The 20,367-nt window shown below is 41.3% G+C and overlaps 1 protein-coding gene across 6 annotated transcripts in view; it reads right to left on the reverse strand.

The window, feature by feature from the left end:
* The window catches only part of ENOX1 (ecto-NOX disulfide-thiol exchanger 1), a 531,698-nt gene that overhangs the window by 198,019 nt on the left and 313,312 nt on the right, over positions 1–20,367 (reverse strand). For all 6 annotated transcript variants that reach the window (XM_019529871.1, XM_019529872.1, XM_019529868.1 and 3 more), the window contains 2 exons: positions 17,328–17,460; positions 15,952–16,089 (listed from right to left, as the gene is read on the reverse strand). In XM_019529871.1, the coding sequence (XP_019385416.1) occupies positions 15,952–16,089; positions 17,328–17,337 (148 nt within the window). In that variant the 5' untranslated portion in view covers positions 17,338–17,460. The remainder of the gene's footprint in view (positions 1–15,951; positions 16,090–17,327; positions 17,461–20,367) is intronic.

The raw sequence follows: 20,367 nt of genomic DNA on the forward strand, positions 1-20,367 counted from the left end.
GCGGCTAGGATCTGGAACCAACTTCCAAGTGAAGTGGTGCTGGCTCCTACCCTGGGGGTCTTTAAGACAAGGCTGGACAAACACCTTGCTGGGGTCATTTGATCCCAGTACCCTTTCCTGCCATGGCAGGGGGTCGGACTTGATGATCTGCTCAGGTCCCTTCTGACCCTATAGACTATGAAACTATGAGAGTCCCCCAGCATCCCAGATGCTTTACAGCCATGGGCAGTGCTCTCTACTTGAGTGAGCAGGGCTGTCCACTCCCCTCTGCTCCCTGCCTGGAGCTCTGGCGAAGACGGCAGACACAGCAGTGTCTGCCAGACTTTCTCCTGCCCACGCCCCGCTCACCACTCCCTGCTAAAGCAGGGATTCCCCCTTCCCTCTCCCACACCCACCATAGCCAGCATTTGGTATGCTAGCTAATGCTGAGTGGTGTCTGTGTAAGGCAGACAGAACGCAGGCAGAGAGAACAGTGCCTGCTTACTTCTTTTTGAAACTAATCAACAGGTAGCTGGTAATGTCCCTCCATCCCTTCGTTGGAAAGAACTGCTAAAGAAGATCTTGAACTAATGAGAGAGACTTTTGTTTTCTTAGTGGGCTGATAGACTCTGAGTTTGGGGTGTTAGACACTGTCTTATCAACTTCCTGCTGGGCTATCAAGAACAATGGGCTGGGGGGGACCCCCGCTCCTTAATCAGAGCATCCTGTTGGGGCCTGGCCATGCCCTTCACCCCCGCCCCCCACTCAGCACTTTGGAAGGGAAGGGAGGGCTGTTCTAGTGCCCCCCAGCTTCTATCCTGAGCCACTGCAGGCATGTGCCTGCATTTCTTCAGTCCAGAGGGGATGTCTTTAAGGTTACAAACCAGCTCAGCCTATCCAGGTTAGACTAACCTGCAAAGATTGACCCAATTTAGGCTCAGGCTTTTTGAATGTCTGGCTCTAGCTTGTGTGCACACAAACATCAGCACATAAACACCAGCATACTCTCCCTATGCCTGGTGAAGGGTGTTTGTGTCCAAAAGCTTGCAAAGAACAATTTTTCTAACTATTTAGTTGGTCTAATAAAAGATATCACATTTACCTGAAGAACCTTGTCTGCTAATGTCCTTAGACTAAAACGGCTATAACCAACACCCCTTTACTCTGGAAGCTCAGTTATGACTTTACCGATCAGTCCCAACTATGCCAAAATTAATTTAATTCCAGAGAAATAGTTCTTCGCCTTAACTGGATATTTGGGAAACTTCATAAAACAAAAAGAATGTTTGGCCTTGAATTCAGCTTCTATGGAAAATATACTGAAAAGAGATCAGGAAAACAATTTGGAATGATCAGTGTAATTTAGGCAGGTCATATTATAAAATAGTGGTGATATCTCCCCCACCTATTCCACATACAAATTCAAGTGAATGCATATGCCTATGATGCCAAGGGTAAAATGATCAAACATGCCTAAGCCTTAATTTAGGAGTTAAACTGACTGCAAGGCACAAGATGGGGAAAAAAGGGCTTTAAGAAGTATAGAGGAAGGGACCCACAAAAGTCAAATTTGATTAAAGCTGAACAAGGAGGATTAAAAGGATGATGGGGAAGGGATGAGAAGTCAAGCTTAACTATTCTGCTGAAATTCTTTTTGAAGACAATATTGTTGAAAATGACAAGGGACGTAATTGTGGAAGCAGAACATTTGTTTAGGTTACCAAAAGCATTTTCAAGTTTTCACAGTAGAGATTAATGACTAAGAGTCATAGAAGAGGAAGCAGAGAGTACTGGGCATGAAACTAGCTCAAACAGTGACTCTACTCTGCAAAAGTGACTGTTAAAATGGTTCCTTCTGACTCATGAGATCTACTCCCTGTGGGCCCAATTCTGAAAGTAATGCACAGGCCTGAACTGAGAGCACTGCATTAACAGAAAGAATACCCTGCCTGAACCAGGAGTGTACAGAATTCACTTCCTTGCAGAGTGCATGCATGTGTGCACGACTAATAGAGGATCTGGCTATGATCCTGTCTCTTCTCTACTCCATTTAGGGTACCTGGAGCTTTTGCTCAAAGTAGTATTTGGATTTCAGCTGGGCTGAGCCCTGGGAAGGAAGGCAGCAGGGATATGGGCAAGAGCAGATTTGAAAGGTTTTTGTGCAAGAGCCAGCCCTCATCTGGCTTATGTGTTCACAGCCACTTCTGTTTATTTTAGTCACAAAAAATAAAAGTTTTTACAATGTTTTATTCCCATTGGCTCTGCAGAGGTAATATAGTTGAGAGAAGTAAAACTGGGTTCTATTCAGGTTCATGTGTCGCCAGCAGAATTGCAAACTCAGTCAATTGGCAGAATCAAAATCTCCTTTTATTTACACCTCTGGAACCCCAGGGGAGACTATGAGGTTTCCAAAAACAAAATGTTATTACTTGCTTTTTACTGATGAAGAAAACAGGCAGACAGAATACAGGTTACCCTTTAGCTCCCAAATAAGTTTGCTGTACTTGTAACCTGAAACCATTTTACATGGAGTCATTGGGACACAATAAAAATGGAGCCTCTGGCATTATTTTTATAACAGAATTACATTTTAACAGCAGTTTTGTCATTTTCCAATTGTAAATATATTATGAGGGAAGTAAAGTACTCCAGAAGACTTCTTTTGCTTCTAATTTACTGCATACAAATATGGATGCATCATAAAAACAAGAACTCAAAGGTTACAGATGAAACAAAAATGAGAATCTCAGCAAATAATAAGAAGCAATGTGATCAGGCTCCAAGACATTTGAATCACTTAGGGGACTGGACCTGCAGAAGTCCAATGCAATTCAGTGTAAAAAAATGTAAAGCAATTTACCTCATAGCAAGAAACCAACCTATGGAGCATCTGTTAAATCTAACAATTTTGCAGACTTCTAATAAGGAAAAGGATTTAGGAAACAGTGAAAAAATAAGGCAGTAACTCACTGTGAGCAGATACAAGAAAAGAGGACCAGTATAATAAACGAACAGTAGGACAGAATATAAAATTAAGTGAGTCTCATACAATGTCTCTGTATGAGACTCTTAGAACAGCATAATGCTTTTTTTGTTACTATTCCCTGTAGCTGCAAGGTGCTAATTCTCCTTAGGAAATATATGCTGCACTGGAAAGTAAGATTGTATTCAAACCTTCCCTGTTGCTCTGTTGATAGGAAACTCAAGATCAGGGGAATGAAGTGGCAGTAAGCACTGCAGAAAGAACACAACTGTTAGTTAGTAGTTAAAGGAGTTACAGTAAAAAAGCCCTCTACTGAGAATTTCCAACCTCAATCCCCTAGATGCGCACTTCAAAGGACAGCAAGCTCAAATGTCCCAGCTGAGCTCAACTGCTGCTGAGGTAACACATGAGAAGAGAGGCAGTCTCAAAGGTACACTATGTGGTTATTACTTTGTTTTCCTTGCATCGCACCTTCATATTTCCAAAGTGTGTATTTGTATGTATGTAACACTGCCTGCCATCTTGTGAGGCATCACTGATGCAATTCGTTACACAAAAAAATGCACTGACCTTTCACGGAGATTCATATACTTAGGGCCAGCTAGCAACTAGGTCACATGAGCTGTCTTTTGTACAACCTGGTATTTGACCAATAAGTGGCCATTTGACTGGTCATATTAAGTTCAGTCAATTGGCCAGATAATGGTCAAAAATTGTAAAAAAAAAATTGCCAATAGGTTCAAATAATATGCAGAAGAAAGCACAAATTTTCCATTAAGAAATGCGTCCAAAATAATTAAAAAAATCATATTTCTGTCAAGAAAACGACAAAAAAAATGGAGGGTTTTTTTTTTTGTAAAATCGCTATAGTCTTTGACTGGTCAAAAAATACGGAGTCAATTGGCAGGCTTGCCAGCCTTAGTCTTTTGTCATGTGAGCAGTCCCATTGGCTCCACTAGGACTGTTCATGTCATAAGTACTGGTCAAGAATCTTCTGCATGCTTAGGCTGGTCTGTTTTGCCCTAATTCTAAAATAAATTCCAATTTGATTTTAAAAAACCATGAAATATGTATATCTTGTATTTATTAAAAATATAACCTGTGTCTTCTATGATGTATTTTGATTCAAAACTCAGCACAAATACCTGGAACTATAGCCAGAAATGCTTTTAGACTTGAGACTGAAAGTCTTTAGTTTGGGGAGTTGATAAATCAGTGGTGACATGCCTGAACTAGCTAAGGTTTATTATAAAATTAAGCTTTATTATCTGCTTGAGGTAATTAGACAGAATGGAATGAAGGGACATAGAGTTAAAAGGCAACATATGTAGGCAAAACTGAAGTAGGTATTTTATTTTACACGGGGTACTGAGTAACGAGAATGAACTTTCAGTCAAGACCATTTCATACACCGAGTTCTGGCTAATAGCAAGAAAGGACCCCACTCTAATTAAAATCAGCTATTCCAAGAGCTGTTCCAGCTGCAGCTTCCATTCTTAGCCATCTGCACACAACACTGACTTTCCAGGTGCATCCTTTAAGCTATTTGCTCCTGCAACCCAAAATGTTCCCTCCAGGTTCTAGATAGGCTGCTAAAAAGAGAAGTCTTTTTAGTTCAATTAAGGGAAAAACGGACAACTGCCTGGAATTTAGTCCACTGAAGAGCAGAAGTTAGTTTTTCATGTAGAAATAGGCATTATGGGCCACACTGAAAGGGGCATCTCAATCGCCTTCAGAATCTGGCCCTGGGTATCAGGAGTAATTTCAAACTGGCATGGGTCTCTCTCCTGACCTCCTCATTTGGGGGTTTATTGTTTTTGTGATATTTGTTGTTTTCTTTCTACTGTTTCCCTCTTTGGAATAAGAAGCTTTAAATATTTTATATAAAAATTTTAAAGGTTAAAAAATAAGGCTTGAAATAGCATAAGTGTCAAATTTGTCCCCGACAAGAAGGTCCTGTGGACCACATCTATGTAAAGGCCCAATCCTGCAAATGCATAATTCATGCCTAAAACTCTAGCCCTCTAAAATCTGAAAAGGATAAACAAAATTGATAAATACCTCTCTAATGAAATCTAATTATTAGGAAATGTATAGTGAACAGGGGAGCTGGCCATAATTATTTCATACTTTATTCTCTGGTGAAATAGGTTATAGAGCAGGAATATATTATTAATGTGACATGAAGCATGCCTAACATCACCTCACCTTCTCTGTGATGTCAAAATCTTAATTCCGATCTTTGTTTGGTAAATTATGCCTATCTTGATTACTCATTTAAAAGTTTTCCAACAGGCATGGTTGTGCTTTCTCCCAGGCTGCAAGGAGCTCCTTCGAAATACCTGCAAAGCATTTTTTTCTCTCTTATTGCCCTCCATCAAATCCCTCCTAACAACTATTTCATTCCTTAACACCTACAAAACAAAACAGAAAACACTTATGCAGCTTCTCTACTTAACTGCTGCTTTCCACAACTTGTCTCATTCTTTTCTTGTGTCCCTTCACCTTTTTTATCTCCTTGCTTACTGTCTTGAACTTAGATTGTTGTTAGTACTAGTACTTGGCCAAGGTCTGAGAGCTCCTCCAGACGTGCAGGTAAAGGCATGATGGGATCTGATGCGCAACTGCACTTCCTGCCATGCCATACATGCATGGCAGAAGAAGTGATTGTGGAATTGCACATCAGACCCCATCACACCTTATTGCCAGTGCAGGGGGAGCCCAGAATTGTGATTGTGAGCAGCAAGCTTCATGGCTGGGAGTCCCTTTAGCTGATGTGGTTCCTAGCTGTGGCGGTGCACCAAGTGCTCCTGCAGCTGGGAGCCCAATCAGCTGACCCTGTCTCCAAGCTGCAGGGGTGCTTGGTGCATCCCCATGGATGGGAGCACAAGCCAGCTACAGGCTCCCCTCTGCATTGCTGGGAGTCAGGATCAGCTGCAGGCTCAGCTGATGGGGCTCCCCACTGTTGGAGAGCACAGTGTGCCCCCGTGGCTGGAAGTCCCAGCAGCTAACAGGGCTACTAGCCAGTGGGCACACCCAGGCATAAGTTCAATTAATTGCATGACAGGACCTAGCCATAAAGTTATTACACATTTTTTTGGAATAATTGTGTGGCTTATTCCTCATTTTATCATGACATGATTGAACATGTGGCCAGGTTAAAATTCAAAGAGTAATTAACTGGTTAATCACTCCTTAAGTGTAATGTGTAGCAGGGGCCTGACTCTTACATCTTTTTGCACTGCCTAGTATAAGGCACTGCCCTTAAAACAGTTTCCTAATACAAATGATACATAACGTGGCGAGGAGAATAGGAAGATTAATTAAAAAGCATTTAGGTTCAAGATGGCTTTTTTTCCAGTAAAATTCCTTATGTTCCTTATCAGTCGAGAACAGTGACTCTGAGTTTGCCTGCCTCATTATTGTACAAGATATTATATCAAAGTTAATGAAACCATGGTAATACTGTAGCTTTTAATATTTTAGAACAAAATCTAAATATATGGTAGGGAGTATTTCAGTATAATTGATATGCTAAATTTTATTTTTTTCTCCATTGAATCCATTAAAAGCAGTCCTGGTGAATTCATGTTCACTAAAACACTATCTTTATGTACTCTGCTGGTGATGTAGGACATTTACTACCACAAAAGCATGGAAATTGGTAAGAAAGTGAGGTAAATCCATTATCTTTCTAAAACAAAACCATATTAGCAAAGCATTGGCTTAACCAGTACTTTATCTCACCATAAGGAGACTAGAAAGCTACAGACTTCTTTCCTGTAATTAATCTGTATTCCGTTATGAATGTTTGGTATGAAGCTATCACAATCAGCATGCTATCTTATTTTATGCAGTGGTGGTGGTTAAGCTGGTGATTGGTTGGGGTGGGGGTTGTTAGTTTACTGTTTTTTTAAATTAAGAGTGTAAAAAACCTAGGATAAAAATTTAAATTGAAAGAGATATTTCCCCAAATGATGCTAAGAATGAAAAAAAATATTTATAAATCCTCAACATAAAATAGAAGTTTTTTTCTATATAACTTATTTTTCATTTTAGCAAAAAAAACCCAACCCAGAATTCTTGTGTTGTAAATAATAGCAGACTGGAATTTAAAAAATATTTTTATGTGGCATCATAAATGTACCTGATAGTTTACAATGAGAGACCTGTACCAAATATTTTCCTTCCCCCAAAAAGAGTTTAAACTGTCTTGACAGAAACTAGTAGAACAACAGCAGAAAAGTGTAGGGCAACATAGTTCAAAAATACAGAGTTTGGGGCTTGGCGCTAAATTCCTCCCTTCAGCTGACAAATGTGCTGAGATGCCCTTGCTTGACCCTCTCATCTTGGTCTTTTGGGCCATTCAGCCCCTATTAACAAAGTTTCAATATAAAACAAACCACAAAGCTCATATTTGAGTGCTTGACTAATTTTAATCATTGTCTTTATCCTTCACCTCAATTAAGGACTAATATAGAGGACATACTTCACATGACCTAAGAGGTACACTTTACACTGAATACTGTGTCAAAGACACTTACTGTCTCAGCCACATTTTTCCTCCCTTTGGACCTCTCTCTTTGTGTAACCTAGCTGTGTTTGTTCTTAGTACTTTAAAGTCTCCTGGTGTGAAGCCTCCTTGAGTAACACTCACATGACAGAAACTGTGATTAACTCGGCAGGTGCTTTTCAGGTCAATGAAAAAACCAACCAGTTACACTAATACAGGACAATTTCTTTAGTGAGGTTCCCAGTGATTCTACATATTGGGATTATGTCAGTACCTCTTCTCTTTCATTCCTAATGCTTTTTCAGTTCTTGACAATGTAAGAATAGTTTTAGTAGTATGGAAGCTTTATATTTCTATACTCCTTTAGGGTACATTTTGTGCCTCTTTCCTTTGATTATCCTCATCGGCTATTTGGGAAATAGACACTGTCAATCCTTGCTCTTCCTCCCCTTTAATAAAACTGAACGTTTCCAGAATAATGATTGTAAAGGTGCAGAACTGGAATAGAAAAAGAAAACTATACTCATTTATTTTCTGTAGCGTTCCTTTGGGGTTTTCTGCTCTGTAGCTTAGCTCATTTAAACGTGGTGTCAGTAGACTGCTGTATTCCTATCCAAATAAAGCTCACTGCAATCAGCAAGATATGAGCAGGAGGGTGCACAGTATTTTCATCAGATGTTTATCCTCTTAAAAACATACATCTGGTATGTGTTAAAGTATGGTTGCGAAACCTGGATGCTCAAACCATCTTTTGTAAAGAAAATTCAATGTTTTAAGTTATGGTGCTACAAAAACAAAAAGAATTTGAAACCTCCTATGGATGGACCATGTAGCCAGTGAACAGATTGGATGTTAGTATTAAACAAGGACCTTATGAAAAGAAAAATGCCTTTTACCGAGAATGTTTCACTCATAGCAATGCCTCTTTACAGGTAGTGGAAGACAAAGGTGACAGCAGAACAGCAAATGCAAACAGAAAAAGGAGATCTGGATTAACAATATAATACTGTGGGCTGAATAAAGGAACTGATCATCTGGAGAGAGAATAGCTGAGGAACATATACAGTGGCCACTGATGACCACAAACTTCAACTATGGAGATACCACATAAGAAAAAGAAGTGATTCCATTGGGATGAGGGATAGCATTCTGGCCAGCTGTGCAGGTCAAGTCACCTCCTCTCAGAGTCTTCAATAATGCTCACTCTATATTATCCTTCTCTGGGGGAATTGCTAGGCATGATCATTTTGCCATGATTATTAAATCCCTTTTTCTTTCTTTCACCCCCTTCATTCAATTTACAAAAATAGGACAATATCAAAATAAGGAGTTAATTGCTTCAATAACATGTAAATTAGTAAAACAGTATTACTTGACCTCACAAAAAATGCTTTGTGGTCCAGAATCAATTTAGTGGTCAAGCTTCGGCAACCACATTGTAGAAGAAGGGTGAGGCCTCATGGCCTCTTTGACATGGCAGAAGCCTGAGGGAATTTTTTAAGTCAGAGCCTAGCTGAGTCCACTTTTCATGTTTGCAAACAGCACTTGAATCTGCTTCTCATTTCTTCCAAAATAAATTTCTTGGATTAAGTGATCTTTAAGCCCATGGGGGTGTGGAGTGGGCAAACACATTTCCATGCCAGAATGGCAATGGTGATTCACATTATGTAGTAAAATGTTTTATAACATTTGGAACCTGGAACACCAAGCTGCTTTCCTAGGCTAGGGACAGACATTACATATAAACTGGTATAAGTGATCAAAAACTGGTTTAAACCTGTAACAGAACAGATGTTCAGTGCACATAAACCAATTCTGAAACTGACTGAAACTGGTTTGAGATACACCTGGTTCATTATAGTATCAGACTTAACTGATTTGGGTCAAACTGGTTTATGCAATGTCTGTCCCAGACGCCTTCCTGGTTTGAGTTAAATCAGAGTCCCTCAGCACGCTCTCTGCATTGGGCACTCTGCTCCACAGCAGAGCTGGCCCTGCACTTCTGCTCCCTGGCTAGAGCTCTGGCAGAGACTACAGGCATCTACCTGGCTTCCCCCTGCTCAAGCAGGGATTCCCCGCTCCCCTCTGCCTTACACAGGCACCTCTCAGAATTAGCTAGCATACCACATGCTGGCTATGGTCTGTGCTGTGGAAAAGTGGAAAAGGCAAACAGAACAGTGTTGGTTTAGGGCTTGTTGGAGCTAATCAACAGGTAGCTGGTACTGTCCCTCCATTCCTTCCTTGGAAAAGGGTGTTAAAGAAGAGCTTGAACTAATGAGAAAGGTTGTTGTTTTGTTTGATGTGGTAATAAATACTAACAACTCCCTGTGTAATTCCCTGCTGTGCAACTCAATGCTCTGTTATCAACAGCAGTGGGGGGAGGGGGAACACCTCCCTAATCTGAGCATCCTGCTGGGGCCAGGCCATGCCCCACCTGATCTTAGCTCTGTAGAAGGGAAGGCAGGGCTGCTCTAGCACCCCGCCCCCCTCCCCCAACTTCTAGCCTGAGCCACTGCAGGCATGTGCCTGCATTTCTTCAGTCCAGAGGGGATGCTTGTATGCTTACAAACCAATTTAGCCTAGCCAGGTTAGACTAACCTGCAAAGATTGAATCAATTCAGGCTCAGGCTTTTTGAATGTCTGTCCCTAGCCATAGAGTTCTAGCCCTGATTATGTATTCCACCGTTATTCGAAAGAATTGGAGAATGTGAGCTAATAAAATTTTGGAAAGCATAGTAAACCTTTTGCTTTATGATTCAGGGATGAAAAGGACCCCTGGTTATCCCATACATGGTTACTGTACAGAATGAACCTCTGAACACTATCAAAGGAAGGATACCAAAGTAGGTGGTCTGATTCACTATGACAGTTTCTATGTTCCTCTGAAATCTGGTCAGAAATCAAGTGTGGGACTAAAAAGAAAGAGGATAAATCAGAGACTTGCTTTTAGTATATAATATTTCACAACCTATAGTGCCTAAAACACATGTCTTAAACCCAGCCTTTAAATGGCATAAGATATTTCTACACCTTTTGGTATACCAGATGCTAGGTTTCAAAACTGTCAGTGGTCTCTTGATTTACCACTGGTTCTATATCACTGGTCAAAGGCTGACTAAGGAAAAATCAAGACGGGGGACTGCAGTAAATGTCCATTTCTTGGTTTGAGGTTCACAGTGGGACTGATGTAGGGAAGCCTGCATTACTGTTACCCCACGTATTCATTATATTGATGTATAGAGGACATCAGTTTTCAGGCAGACAGTTTAACCAATAGTACAGCATGCAACAGAAGTCTTCAACTCTGAATCAAGCTCTCTTCAGAAATGTCTGAACTTGTGCTTTTTGCTTGTGCATGCTGTATGGTAAAGATTAGCTGAAAGAAGTCTAGAAGGCTTGTGACTTTTACACACCTGTAGCAATCCTCACTTTTATTTATATATCAAAACTTTTGCCTACCTGCCATCTTAGATTCACTTAATAGGAAATGTTTGTTAACCAAAAGTCTAAACCAGGGATGTCAAACATATTCCCCCCAGAGCTGTTCCATGTGGCCCATTGGGCTATTAGAGGACTACTAGAAGCTGGCGGCATGACTAGAGACAGCACGGCATGCTGCAGAATTTGGAGTTCCTGGGCCCTGCTGGACATGGCCATTGATGGCGGAGGGCATGAGCAAGGGCTGTGACACAGGCACACTCACCCTGCTACACTGGACCCCAATCTGCCAATGCTTGGCCCTGCCATTGCCAGATCCAGCTGCCTTTGCAGCCACTGCCCCTGCAGATCCAGCTTGGGAGGAGAACCACTGTCCAGATCCAGCCTGGTGCAGGTTTGATACCACTGGTCTAAACTTTCAAAATCACTTGTGATAAAAGAATTTCAAAACTACTTAATACTTTACTACATGATGACTCAGGGGAAAAAACAATCAGAAAGAAAAAAAGGTAAATTGATCATCAGGCAGCCTGTCTTCTTTCAAAAAACAGGGTGATCTGATGCCAAGTGCTGAGACAAATGTGAACATGAGGACAATATTTAGCTAAAATGACCCTGCAAAATTCCCACTACAAAACTAAGCTAAAACCCTCTCTGATTTGAGATTATTACCCCCTGTCCCAATATCCCTGTAAATATAACAAACAGTAAAATAAAAAAAAAAGAAAGAAAGAAAGAAATATTGAAGGATGTATTTCCCCAGAAAGTATTTTTCAAAGTCTCATAGCACGGAAAATACTAATTTTTACACTTGGATAATTCAAAAGCTGTTTAGCAGATTTCTCGAAACTTTCAAGAATTTCTTTACCTCTGGGCTCAGACTAAGCATGAGAAATTTCGCCCCAAAAGATAATTAATTTTATTTTTAAGTACATCATTTATTGGAAAGATGAGGTTTAATATGAAAAGGCCTATTTAACCATTAGTATGCCACATCAAACTTGAACAATTGAACTAAAATGCATTATTAAACTATAGTTCATTGCATAAATTGTACACAAATAATGTCTGAATGGATACATTCACTCACGTGTAGAGTGGTTGCCAAATATTATCGAGGAAGCTTTCTGAGTAACATGACGTAGAAGCAAAGGATATAGGAAACAAGAGACACTATACATTTATTAACAAGAATCCATCTTTACAAATGAAAGGCTCTGACATCTTCCCAGATCAAAAATCCAATTTTACAGCACTAGGAGATAAAGAATTAAATAGAGTATAGATAACATCTAAACTGGTATTAAAAGGTTAGCAGTGCTTAAAATTGATTAGTCACCAGGAACAGACAGCCTACATCCCTGACTGTTTTAAGAATATTGGCCAGATATTGCAGAAGCTTGAGCTGTCACTTCTACAAACTCAGTTCAGGGGAGAGCCCTGCAGACTGCAAGGTGGTCAGCACAATTCTACCACAGGGCAGAAGGTCCAAACTATTGCACTACATTTACATTAATACCAATGGAAGAAAAATGAGTAAAACACTTCAAAAACTTTTAGCAGATGAAATGTAGGAACAGCAGAGGGGGAACTCTGCTCTGAAGGCAAAATGAAGGGTACAGAAAGCAATATTTCAATGCTAAAGAAGTCTACTCTGTTTGTAGGATTAATAAAAACAATAAACAATAGAGTCAGGAAGGATTAAAGATTATTTCAACACTTAGGCCAATACAGTGGACGTAAATTGTAGTTCAATGCTGGTACAGCAAATGTACTATAATGAAATATGGCTGTAATTCTTTTCATGGTGAATTGTTGCAAAAATCATGGATCTGCCATGGTGAAAACTGTCAAAAATTTATAAATCATAGGGAAAAATGTAAGGGTGAAGTTACATGTTAACTTGCCATACTAAATCTGCTGAATGTTATGTGGTGGTAAAGTGAGAATGTGCTGTGAGCTGCTTTGCATTAAGGTCATGTACTGACATCAGGGGTGGTTATATCGATTCCAAATTGTTGCCTGATATCAGGTAAGTTGGGACAGAAGGGCTAGCAGTGGGGTATCTGGGGTCCACCAGGGGATGGGAAGGTATGTGCAAACCATGGGTGGTGTGGAGGGGCACATGCCCACAGGTGGAGTGGGGGAGGGGCAGGCGTGACTCACAGATGGGATCGGGGGCAGACATGATCTGTGGGATGCTGCCAGGGTCTGGAAGTGTCTGATAGGATCAGGGTGCTTGCAGGAGCTTCAGGGCAGCTTGGGGGAATCACAGGCTATTTTGCACCCCCAATGACCCTGGTGAACCTACACCCTTGTTCATCCTCCCACTGTTATCATCCCCCCATACTTGTTCAGCTCTGGCAGTGGTGAACACTGATAAAAGCAGCTTGCAGAAATGGGAGGGGGGAAGGGGAGCAAGGGTCCAGGGGCCAAAAAACAGCCCAGTGCAGGAGAAGGGGGCATGAAAAGTACAGCCTCAGGGCTGAGGCCAGTGACTGGGTTTTCCCAGCCCCAAGGATGCACAGGGAAAGTGTATAATAGTTCCATGCACTGGTTTGACCTAAATCAAGTTAAGTTTTATACTACATCAATCCAAGTTTATCTTAAACCAGGTTCCACACTTTCTAGACTATTTGTATGCATGGAACTGCAGTTACAGGTTTAGATTGATTTCTGGGCACTGAGACTGGGTCTGTAAGTGTAAGGTCAGCACTGGGATGAGCTAAATTTAAATTGAGTGGTCATTTTAACCCAATTTAACCTCCCCAAATGTCTGTATTTAGCCTACAGTTTCAAAAAAGCGCTCTTGCCTACACAACTCTGACTTGCCACTAGAGGGCTGGCGAGCAGGGGCATAGCTAAGTGTTAGACACCTGGGCTCCAGCTCTGCTCTGGGTTGGGAGGGCTGCAAATTGCTTCTTTGATCTCCATGGAGCAAACTGAAGTTACACTAACTTGAGCATGGGCCAAAGTTAACCCTTGCCTGAAGTGGCATAAGTTTGAGATGCTTAGAGGACACTTAGCACAAGCTAACGAGCTTTAACCTGCAGACACTCACATTTTAAGTGCCCTTAGTACAGTCAAAAATAACATGCGACTTCACCCTAAAATGCCAAAGCACAAATTTACCACAGGATGTACATAATACAATGTTTTATACAGTGAAAAGCAAAGTGGATGAGAAAAGGGAACTGTTCTATTCCTAAACAGAAATAAGGAGATGTTCCTCTTAAGTCATAAATATTTTTTACTTATTTCACACTTACTCAGTAGTTAAGAAGGCAAACAGAATAACAATCAGGGTGACAGTGAAATCTCTGGGATCCTCCAACAAAGGAATTATACAAATTTCTGCCTGTGAAATATCTTTGCCTCAGTGATTCACTGACTGCATATGAGAAGCCGAGGGCAGAATCTGCACAGAACCTGGAGCCACAGAAAGAGGGGGCACATGAGTTGATGGGCTAAAGTACAACTAGAGAACTGATTAAAGGAAGCAGAAGAACATGCCTCTGAAGTCAAATCAAATCATTTCTAGATTTGGAGATAATTCTGTCACAGTTTAGTAAAATAAATTTAAAGGGTATTTTAATTGTTTGTTTTGGAGGGAAGAATATGTTTGGGGCCCTGTCCTCATCTTGATTGCATTTCTTTATTAGTCTTTTGGTCTGTCTGTCATGCAGTAGCTCTAAATCATCATTTCCAATTAATTCCAAAATTGCAGGATTGTTCTAGGTCCCATATAGGCAGAACCCTAAAAATCAGAAAAGTGGAAGAATGCAATTTCCATTGGCTTCAGGGAGGGGAATCTATATGATGCACTCTGTTCCTGCCTATCCATTTCACAAGCATTAGTTTAATATGCTGCTCTCTCAAAGGATGTACTGCTCAGACTACCGTGTAGCCCTCTGGCTTATCTACAGACCTCAGCACCAATGCAGTAAAAGGAGAAAGTGTCTGAAACAGGATAATGTTGTATACTGGAGATGTTGGATAGCTAATGGTGAGAACAAGGACTGGGAATCCACTCATGATCTGCACCAACTGTACTCCTGATCTGGACCAACTCACTGTCACCTTTCTGCACAAGAACTAATTCTGAGCCAGACTGTCAGCTGCCATACGCTGGCTTAATTCCATTCAGAAGGGAATGCATTTGACCAAATTTAAACTTCACAACTCCATGATGAGGCAGACCCAGAGCTCTGCTGAATTATGACAGCTGGGAACCTGGCTCACCATATCTACTTCGTGGGAGGGCTCTGAATCTTATTTAATGCCAGCCAGTCCAGCTCCTTGTAAAATCAATTGCAAAACGTATGTAGACTTTAGTGTGAGCAGGTTGAACCTGAAATATTTCTAATGTGCAAAGCATTCTGTGTATTATTGTTGGAAAGATTAAGGGATCCATTTCAGAGCTCTCATAAGCTGTAAATGAAATAAAGTCAAACGATATTAGCCCCTGAAAATTGATTTATGGAGGTATAAAACAGCAGAAGCATGATGGGAGGGCTTCTGTTTTACACTCAGCAAACGGTATCAGTTGACGTGGAGAGCAAGAGATTCACATTTTTTTCAGCATCTATTTTTATCTGCACTTTTCTTTTGTCAGCATAACAACAATCTTCCTCCAGTCAGGAGGTTGCAGCCAGTGCCCATGCTATTCCTTGGCAGAACCTCAAGAAAAGCTACTAGAAAAGACTATCAGCCCTTTTTTCTCAAGGACTAAATATATCCCATATGTGACCCTCCCCCAGGCCTTGACCCAGTACAGAGCCTGGAGATCGATGGTTTAGCACTCTAATTTCCCCAAAGAATTCTGGCTGTTTCACAAGGTTAAAATACAGTATGGATTACGTACATATTATACATGGAGACTAATACATAGCATGCAATATTAATCAGAGAAGCTTTGCTCCTCCAGAATTTGTTCTCGAAATATACAAATACATGTCTTCAGAAAGGTTTTCAGATGTTTTATAAAAGAGCATAAAAATCCAGAGACTTGCACAGCAAACCTTTACCAAAATCTTACCCGTCACAAGCTGTTGTCCTGCTAATCCTACTGGAACCATCCCCAGGTTATTCATAGCAGTAGCCCAAGCTGTTGGATCAGTGACTGACATGTTAAGTTGCGTGGTGTCTATAGCGATACTTCCCAAACCGTCAGCAGCTGTCGGAAAAGAATCCAAATCTGAGTTTAAAAGTCAACATGTTGCAACGTTTTAAAAAAAAGAAAACCTCAATGAAAGCAAAAAACGATAAGATTTTTTGTTAGTGTGATTCATGTTACTTAAGCAGATGGAAGGCGAGGATCAGCAATAAACGAAGATACTGTTCTGTTCAATTGGGCTTATCATTTAATTCTGTCTAATCAGTAGCAAATACTCTGTGGAAGTAAAGACTCTGGGGGCCTTGTTACACCTTATGCTATAAGCTGCACAAATGCTAATAGGCTTCGTGTTGTTCGGCTTAGTGGAACAGTCACACCTTAAGATGCAAAACCATCTTCGACTGTCACTAGAGGCTGGGTGAGCTGGGGCAGAACGAGGAGCTAGGTGCAGGACTGGCTCACTGCTCCTACTGGGCAAAATGAGTGCTGCAGCCCTGGACACTTGGCAGCTGCAGTATCTCCTGCTGCTGCCCAAACTGCCTAAAACAAGGCACCTAAAATTACAGTGTAACAAGGCCCTAAGGATAATGGTGCTCACTGCTCAACCTCTGTTATTCAGGCTAGATCAGGCCCGTGGGTCTCTCCATGGGTCTGGAAATTTGGAGGTGGGGGAACAGTGGGAGCGTTGATTGCTGTCCCCCTGCTGCTAAATTCCTGGACCTGCAGGGTGCCCCATAGGCCAGATGATGTGACCCTGTGCACTAGATGCACCCACCAGCGTGCATTCTCAGGGTGGAGCAAGTATACCACCATATCTGGTATGCAGGGTTGGGCCATGTGCAGGGTCAAGCCAGCACACAGTCAGATCTGGTGTGTAGGGTTGGGCCAGCACATGAGATCACAACTGTAGATTAACCCCTCACATTGATCCTGGCTGGCAGACAAACAACATATGTGGGATCTGGCCAACAGACTAGTCCTGCAGTACTCATTTGGCTATTGGAACCAGATAGATTGAACACCTCTCCTCTAAGACTTCAAAGCAGACAAAAGCAGGACACATTTTTCATTAAATGTGGTGGTAAAGTTAGAATGTTAGAAAGTTAGTTTATGACAGAAATCTTAACATTACTTAGGTACTTAGATAAGAAGAGCTCAAATCAATCTGATTTCTCTCAGTGAATTATCATTAAGTTCCACCTGAACACAAACATCCATCAAAACTAATGCTTTCCAGGCAAACAATATTAGGTTATTAATGATATTTTTCATGAATATTGCAGAGTACAAATATTTACCTGCAGCCATTGTTTTATCAATCCTTTTGTTGCTCTTTGACTTCTTCAGCTAAGAATGTGTTAACTAATATATTAGTAACATCTTGAGACTCGATGTCATTGAATGTAGGGTCCACAAACAGTTCATTAAGTGCTGCAAGAGGGGGCAAAAAAGTCATTAAAGGTTTCTTTCAGAGCATTATCTCAAAACAACAGATGACAACTAAAATTTGCATGAAGGTCCTGTACACCTACAACTGGATCTCCAGTCCCGTTTTAGTTGCGCACCATTTCAACTAACCTGCATTCTTGTTGACTGAATTAACAGTGCCATGTATGAACCTGTCAGATGTGTTGCCTCTGGCTGAAAAACCTTCACAAAATAGGTCTTATCAGTGCCTACACAGCCTCCTCAGTACACAGGCATCAATTGAAAGAATACAGTTAAGACTGCGTAAGAATGTTTAAAAAACTTAAAAATTAATTGATGATGGGAGTTTTGAGGAAACAGCCTCCTGTTAAATTTATCCCTAGATGAAGGAAAAAAAATACCGAAGAACGGTTTAAAGAATGAGCACAAACTGGGAAATGAACAGAATTGAAAAGTTATGGATAACACCTTTGTTTTGAACAAAAGTGATATCCTGAGCACACTAGTATGGAAGTGAAGGTGGAGAGTCAGGCTCCACCTGTAATGTCTTTGATGCTGTTAAGTTGCTGTAACAACATTAAGTTTTATGCAAAGGTAGCATCTTTTGTTTGTGAATCTCACTGTGACCATGTACTGCAGATAGTAAAAACGATTTGGAAAAAAAAGCGGGTAACCCAATATGTAAGAGCTGTCATTGTATGACCCTTACAGTAAAGAAAGCATTTTTTTTGGTTGAGATAAAACACGTATCTCAGGTTATTTTAGGTCTTTTATGAACATTTCTTATGTAACCAATGGCAGTGAGTTCTTTAGAGCCTTTTCAGTCTCACGTTTGTCTGGCAAACCAGTAGCTTGAAGGGCCCAATCCAGCACTCAGTAATGTCACCAAAAAATCATTATATATGTTCACTTTACCTTACTGAAAAAATCTTTATGAATAAGTTACTGACAGGTAGGTTAGGGTCTGAACTTTCAGTTTTAACTCTGTGGTAACTGCCTCTTTGCATCCTCTGATCTCACTGAGTTACCCCACAATAAAAGTAAAATACGGTGCCTTTCACTGGCATTGGAAAATGTGAACGCAGGCAGCTACTGCAGGGTAAGCCCATGCACTGTAAGGTCCCTTCCTTGCTTGTTCCCTGCCACCAACTAGCAACTGTCAGCAATGGCTGGGTGGGGAAGAGGGAGGGATGGAGCCCCCCTGCCACGTGACCACCCCCAACTTCCCCTGATGGGGTTTTGGGAAGAGGCAGGTCAGGCCTGTGAGACAGGGGGGCTCTATTGCCCTCCCCACCCCAGCTCCAGGCACAACAGCCAAGATGCCCACATGCAGTGGGAGAAGGGAGCCCCCCCCATCATGTATGCTCCCCCTCAGCTACCTCTGCTGGGGTGCCGTGGGGAGCCAGACTGGGCCTCCACAGTAGACCATTGAACCCAACCCAACCCAGCTATCCCCAAGATTGCAATCTGGGTAGTTGGGGGGGAGGGGAGGGGGCTCCCTTCCCCCATTGCACAGGGAGGAGACCAAGGCTCTGTCTCCTCTCTGTGACAGCCCCAAGGGCAGGGCTGGGATGGTGCCCACCAGAATGAACCCCAGCCCAGCCATGCAAAGCCACATGGGATGTGGGCATATCTGCCCAAATTTAACCCTCATAGGGAACCCATCTACATAGTTGCTAAGGTAGTCTGCTTTAGAGTGCCCCTGTCTGATACTTCTTCAGCAAGGACCCTGGTTTTCTCAGATTTTAAAAAAAACAAACCAATTTTTGGTTTAAAAATAGTAACCCCAAATCCACATTTTTTCTGAGATTTAAATGAAAACCACCAATATATATAATAGTGTTTCATTTAAATCATGGGAAAATGTGGTTTGGCATTAATTCTTTTTTTAAACCAAAAATTGCGAATTTTTTTTTAATCTGAGAAAACCAGGATCTCTGCTCATCAGACAAGGGTTAAATTTTCATGTGATCGGCCATTTCAGTAGCTGCTCTGCAGCTGTAAATGTTTGTTACATTATATCTGTAGAGTTTTCAGGGGCCTCATCACACAAAAAAATGTAACTTCTGTAAATGCCCTCAGTTAACATGCTTTTGACTGGTTGAATTATTTGGTCCATAAGTTATCTAATATTTAGTACAGTCCTCTTTCTCTTCACTTATCATTCAGAAATTATTCCTGATTTTTGCATGTCTCATTCACGAGCATATGTTCAGCCTATTGACAGCTTGCAGACTATTTGTTTTGACTATGTCTTTTACCAAAATGTCTGAAACTTTTCAGATATGTGATTATTTTCACGAATGAACCATGAGTTGTCAAAATTTCTGTGAACAACGAATAAAACAGTGAACCTATGGTTCTCTGTTAACTCATTAATTCATAAGTCAGCCACCTTTTTAAGCCGTGGGCTCTTGTGACCTAGTTCAGGTAGCTCCCCTCCCTCTCCACCCCCCTTGCTGCCGTTATTTTTCCCTACAGCAGTACAGCAGCCCTGGCAAAGCATCCATTGCTACCAGTTTTCCCCATGGTGGAATGGGGAAGAGTGCCCATAGCTTGTTCTTTTCTACATGATGGTATAGGAAAGTGATAGCTGTTGATGTCCTCCCCCACCACCACTGAATACTGCCAAAGCTACATATCTGCAGACCAGATCAAATGGCTCTACAAGCTGGATATGTAGGTTGCTGACCCCTAAATTAATTCACCACAAATTACTAATGGTGGTAGTCTGCCAGTTTTATTCATAATGCTGTGGAAATCCTGTTTTTAAAATGTTCACTGATGTTCCCAGGTGTCTTTGGTCTGTTTTGCTTTCTTTCTGGCTAGGAGGACTGCAGACCATTAGAGGGAAGAGGCTGCAGGGCAAGCTGAACAGGATAAAGTCGCAAGCTGCTCAAGGTGAGCCAA

Source organism: Crocodylus porosus, unplaced genomic scaffold (genome assembly GCF_001723895.1).
Source record: "Crocodylus porosus isolate Cpor-Errol unplaced genomic scaffold, CroPor_comp1, whole genome shotgun sequence".
Taxonomy (NCBI): Eukaryota; Metazoa; Chordata; order Crocodylia; family Crocodylidae; genus Crocodylus; species Crocodylus porosus.